The 6,000-nt window shown below is 40.8% G+C and overlaps 2 protein-coding genes across 8 annotated transcripts in view; one reads left to right on the plus strand and one right to left on the minus strand.

The window, feature by feature from the left end:
• r3hdm2 (R3H domain containing 2) overlaps window positions 1-5,526 on the minus strand; it is a 65,668-nt gene extending 60,142 nt beyond the window's left edge. For 5 of the 7 annotated variants that reach the window (XM_008280724.1, XM_008280721.1, XM_008280722.1 and 2 more), the window contains exons 1-2: window positions 512-783; window positions 93-145 (exon numbers count right to left, since the gene is read on the minus strand). The gene's annotated coding sequence lies outside the window, so the exon portion shown is untranslated. Of the gene's footprint in view, window positions 1-92; window positions 146-425; window positions 784-5,515 lie in introns of those variants that run through there. The other 2 variants (XM_008280718.1, XM_008280720.1) reach the window with 2 other exon arrangements.
• On the plus strand, window positions 2,608-5,460 carry LOC103356540 (inhibin beta B chain). Its single transcript, XM_008280716.1, has 2 exons — window positions 2,608-3,123; window positions 4,256-5,460. The coding sequence occupies exons 1-2, from the start codon at window positions 2,754-2,756 to the stop codon at window positions 5,035-5,037; spliced, it is 1,152 nt and encodes a 383-aa protein (XP_008278938.1). The 5' UTR covers window positions 2,608-2,753; the 3' UTR covers window positions 5,038-5,460.
• Window positions 5,527-6,000: the final 474 nt, after the last annotated feature.

The raw sequence follows: 6,000 nt of genomic DNA on the forward strand, positions 1-6,000 counted from the left end.
AGATGGTGCTTAACGTTACGTTACATATCTGACTAAAGATAGTGGATCATCGATTCTAAGTTGTCTCAAGTCATCTTTGCAGGTCAGCTTACAGTTTTGCTGGTCGTATGTCTTGAGTCCGTGTGGAGAATCCTTCAAGTTGTGTCTGTAAAGAACAGATGGCAGTATGGTCAGAGTCGTGGCTGTGCAGTTCACTGAGAATATTAGCTTGCCCACACGCTAACAATAGCTAGCTCACGGTATTAGCTTGCTTCCTCCAGCGAGTATAATTAGCCACCTACAGCACCTAGCCACCTAGCTAATGTTAGCCTGCTAGCTAGCCTTTTCTTTTCAGTGAACGCTAGCTGCCCAGCGTTCACAAAACCAAAGGCTTGTATTACAACTGGCTAGTCAACATAGTATCACATGTTTATATCAGGGCAAACCTTGTTATAAAGCTCTACCAGCACTGTCGGGTCTCAAAATAGGAGGTGCTAGCTGGTACGATTTGCTAGCCTTCCGAATGACTTACCAATGCTAATATAATGGTGCTGCTAGCTTGAGTTGGTTCACTGCGACCCCGACTGTCAAAATAGCGCCGCGTGAGGGGAGAGCAGCATGAACGCTAATGATAGATAGCAAAGCGCTGAAGAACGAGGCAGTCGGATCCGTCACTGGAATACCGCTAAACAACAACAAAACACCAAAGAATAAAAGGACACAAATTAAAGAAAAAGAAACAAAACGCAATTCCCTCTTCTCGGCTCCGGCTTGTGTGTGTGTGTGTCAGCGTCACTTTTTTCCCCTCACCGACAGTTTACGTCACCGGCGTACTTCACAGTCGCAGGGAGACGTTCAGGATACAGTGAAGTTGTTAATGTACAATCAAACCTTACCTGCTGCAAAATGTAAAAACGATCCCGATGTGTTTCTTCTCCATGAAAACATATTACTTAAGTGTTTTTATTATTATTATTGTTATTATTATTGTTATTATTATTGTTATGATGATGATTATTATTATTATCATTATTATTGTTGTTGTTGTTGTTGTTGTTATTATTATTATTATCATCACCGGGTTACTGTCATTGTGAAATGTTGAACTCACTGCAGCATTTTTTTGAAAGGCACGTTTTTTTCTGCACGTATCAGGAATAAGCGATCAAGAAAAATATCTAAAATGTAGGCTACACCATTTATAATCTCAGTGACAGTTTAACACTGAATGAGTTCTAACTTCATTCTTCAGCTTGCCTTATAAAATAGCTCATATTCATGAGTAAAGAAAAAAAAAATCTTCATTTACTTTTAACTTATACTCTTGGATTTGTCACATTATTCACAGGCACCAGCACATCAGAGCTGTAGTTCCCACAACCTCCCACATGTGGGCAGGAATGTACTCCTGTGCCATGGCAGGCCTTGAAGCGCAATCTCATATTCAACCCTGAGGCTAGCAGGGAGGAAAAAAAAAAAAAAACATGCATGTTCTCTGTGTGCAGCTCACCACTGGTCGACACAGGCTCGATTTGATAGTCCATACTGCTCGTTTTGGTGTGAGTGTATACAGGTACATATTCAAAATGTGTCCCATGAGTGTAAAACTTTTGAAAGCTTTTTTTTTTTTTTTTTTGCTGCTGCTGCTGCTGCAGCAGCAGCGCTGGACTCCATATCCAGTATTGTTAAATTATAAGGGATGACAGAGGCTATTAAGAACTCCTTTTGAACTTTTTTGGCCCCCAGTAGTGTGCAGGTTATCAGAAGTGATTTGTTACAGCAGCTTTCTTGAATTTGCGCCTGTATTATGTTGGCTTTGTGTGAATGATTATATATATATTTAGTCAGCTCTGTGTTGTTAATTTTTTTAAATGACTTTGTGTTTTTTCGAAATGTATTTTATGAATAGAATACCGTGAGAACCTAGAAGCTGTGGGCCTGTAGGCATCTGAATGACGATTATTCTTCCATTACTCTTTCCTTTACACACACACACACACACACACACCATTTTGCTGATGGCATTATACCACATTGCAGAAAACATGACCGAACGTGTTTCAAATACCGCGTGAAGGCTCCCCACCTCACAGCCCCGAGCGCTTTTGCACAGTTTTTAAGTACATTTCAATTGTTTGGTGCCTATGAGTCTTCCGTATTTTGAAAGTGGGATAAAGGGCACTGAATTTCAACTTTGATCGGCGGGAGTGATGACAGATTGCGTATCCCGCTCACTTGCCCTAAGGAGGGCAACGTGGCACGGAAACTACCTGCCTGCTGTATTAAACGTACGGCGGCTGTATTCAGTTTATCTTAAATCTTATCAAAAGCAGTCACTTTACGCACGTAAAATATAAAGCAACAAGTGAGATCATGTATGGTCACTGGCATTAATGAGTCTATATGGATTTCCGCAGTGATTGTGAAGCAGTGCCGTTCGCGTGAGCGTGCGTTATGTGTGTGTTGTGTGAGTTCCTGTGTTGTGAGAGAGAAGGACAGACAGATGCTTTGCCAGTAATTTCCACGGTGTCCCGGTGCGCTCATTGGTGCATCCCTCCAACGTGTCACTCGTTTTGGTGGATTACCACAGATATCTTCACCATCAGGAGGGTTGAAACACCACTCCGTTTTCACAGCTCCTGTCCTCACGGTGTCCAGCTGCTACCAAGGACCTCTCGCAACATTTGGGAAACTTGTGATTTCCCAAAGAACAACTCAGGGAAGAGGATTTGAAGATTTTTTTTATTTGTCGTTCACGCTCTCTGAGTGCAAAAATGCATTTATTCACTTCAGAATCAAGGATCGCGTCGTCCTTTTCAGTCACAGCGTTTCTTTTTTTGGCACCCTTGCTGTTAAAGGGTCTCTGGGTCAGTGGCTCCCCGGGCTGCGCGTCCTGTGGCTTGTCGGCGATGGACAAAGACGCAGAGGAAAGGCTGATGATAGAGTTCGCCAAGCAGCAACTTTTGGAGAAGCTGCACCTGAAAGAGAGACCAAACATCACTCAAACGGTGCCTCGTGTGGCGCTCCTTACTGCGCTTCGCAAACTGCACTCGGGGCGCGTCAGACAGGATGGTACCCTCGAACTAGAAAACAATATACCAACCAAAGATCAAGGCTATGAAATAGTGAGCTTTGCAGATATACGTAAGTTTGGTATTCACTTTTTACATTGTAAAGCGATTTTCGTATGGCACTGAAACACCACAATGTCACATTTTCTGTGGGCTTTATACATGTCTGTGCGTAAAATACGCACATTAAGTCTGCGTCTCCTTAACACTTGTTAACCTCTTTAGGTTATTGAATTGCTGGATAAAATGTAAGAAAAGGTTAGAATCACCGTATCAGGAATCGGTTTTACACTGAAGTGTGGTCACCTCTGTCTCACCTTTTTAAAGTGAGACAAGGTAAATATATTCAACACAGCAAATGATATAAAATTAATCTTTCTCTTTATATTGTTGCGCCATTAACTAAACCTTTACTTCATAAACTTAATTTAAAAAATAGAAAAAGATTAAACAATAATTATGGCATGTGCAAAAGTTAAGGCTTGGGTTCCACTTGTGTATTCTCAGAACTTCATTGACTCCAGAAACCTAAATTGACTTATTAGGTCTTATAACATCAATAGTTGTCTTTGGGAATTGTCATTAGCTGTAACCTAACACTCCATAAGCAACTGATAATCTGAGAGTAAAGCTACCTGATGCCTACTGAGGCGAAGAAGGTTCTAAACCGACTGAGGCTTGCAGTTTCCACTGTCTGAGATGATATCCAGACAGGGAACTGTGGAAGGCAAGACAAGATCTCGAAGACATACAGATATTCAGATAAGACTGCTTTTCTGCTGGCAAATGTGCTGAAGTCAACTAGACACTGAAACTGAAAAGAGGCTGGCTTGTACAAAATAACAATAATCCAAAACAGACCTCAAAATCCACCTTGAAGTGCTTTAAGGAACCTAAACTGAATCCTTTGTAGCAGGAGTTGCAATTGTGGGCTTTTTTCTAACTTTAAAAACAACAAATCATATAATTTGCCCAATTAATTTGGTTTGTTGTAAGCTTAAAGTAAAGATAAGATATATGGCAGTGATAGTACAGAATGCCTAATACTGGTGGAAGAAGACTAACTTGTCCTTTATTTTTTACATCACCCTGCAGCTTTACTTGCAAAACATGATTTAAACGAATTTGCCCTTTTATAACTGTCTCTAAAATGTTCAAGACATTAACAATCTGTGTGTTGTTTTTACATTGTCATTGTTTCACAGATGAGGCATATAATGGGGATAAGGCCAGCCTTAGCCTTACCTTCCAGTTTCTGCAGGAACATGGCCAAAGTATACAGGTCCTCCAGTCATCTCTGTGGATCTACGCCCACTCCTCTGAAGACCCTCACAGGGACTCCCGTCTCCTTGCCCGTGTCTTCCTCTCCGCAGATGATGGGCTCTCAGACTCTAATCGCACCCTGGTGATAGAAAAGATGCTGGAGGTCCAGGAGAGTAATTGGCACACTTTCCCCATTACCCGCACCCTGCAGTCCTTCCTGGATGGGGGAAAGCGGCGCCTACGGCTTGAGGTCAGCTGTGAAGAAGATGGGAAGAACCTTTGCTCCCTGGACACCTTGGGTGACACCCCCAACCAGCCCTTCCTGGTGGCTCAGGTCCGTCTCCGTGAAGACCACTCCAAACGCTCACTCAGAAAACGTTCGTTGCGTTGTGGTGCCGATGTAACAGTGTGCTGCAAGAGAGACTTCTACATCAAGTTCAAAGATATCCAGTGGGATGAGTGGATCATTGCACCTGAAGGCTACCATATGAACTACTGCATGGGCCAGTGCCCCCAACATCTGTCTGGCTCCCCAGGAATAGCATCCTCCTTCCATGCCACTGTCTTTAGCCAGCTCAAAGTCAATGGCATTAACACAGCTACAACTTCATGTTGCATTCCCACTGAGCGCCGACCACTCTCCATGGTCTACTTCAACTCCCAGCACAGCATTGTCAAAACAGATGTCCCTGACATGATAGTAGAATCCTGTGGATGTACATAAACGACAGAATATGGAAGACATGGTTTAGTTAATAGATTTTTTTGTATGTGTGTTGTAGACAGGTGGGTTAGAAGAAATACAGAAACACACATGAACAGTGTAGGCATGTATACTAGCGCTTGTGTTACTTTTCCACACATGACTACAAGCTACAAAATAAGAAATAATCATCATAAAAAGTTACATTCTTAGCAATATAGATGCTAAATGTGTAATTTTATATTTTTTCCCCTCAAAGGAATAGATTTTTTAAATAAGTTTGTTTTGTCGTTGAAAGGTGTGTCATGTGTATTTTACACAAAGATTAAAAAAAGGCACACGCATTCTATTCAAAATTAAGATTACACTAGGAAAATTATAGGCACAAAGAAATAGAAATTTTTACGAGTATGGCCATGGCAGTCCAACATATTTTAGTGAGAAAAATACCAAAAATTAGACCATTTGAGTTGGAAAATTCTACTTTAACAAAAAATACCACTCACAGTAATTTTTATTTATTGTTAGGTTTTCAGTGAGTAAAGAGCAAGTTGTAAAGAAAAAAAAAACACTTTTCAGTTTTAAAGACTGGAATATATTTCAGTGCCTAGAAGTGTTTGAACCTAAATAAGTTTATACATAGTGTCACATTTCTTCATCCAAATGTCAGAGGCATAAAACAAAGAGTGGATGGAAACTAAGTAACCTTAACATATGGCAGACTCAACACAGATTTTAACAAACTGTGATTTTAAGGTAAAACACTCACACTGGTGACATGTAGATCAGGCCAGACCTGATCATCTCAATAGATTAATGTAAACCCTTAATTTAAGTGTCATATGTAGTTTAATAATTTTGTTTTTCAAAATTGCTGCTGGGATTCAGTTCAAAAATGCAGTAAAACCTTTAATAGATCTCAGGAAACTGTGAGCAGAACTGATGCCAATTTGAACTATTTCGAAACTTATTAGCTTTGTTTCC

This window comes from Stegastes partitus, unplaced genomic scaffold, assembly GCF_000690725.1.
Source record: "Stegastes partitus isolate 25-593 unplaced genomic scaffold, Stegastes_partitus-1.0.2 Scaffold208, whole genome shotgun sequence".
Classification (NCBI taxonomy): domain Eukaryota; kingdom Metazoa; phylum Chordata; class Actinopteri; family Pomacentridae; genus Stegastes; species Stegastes partitus.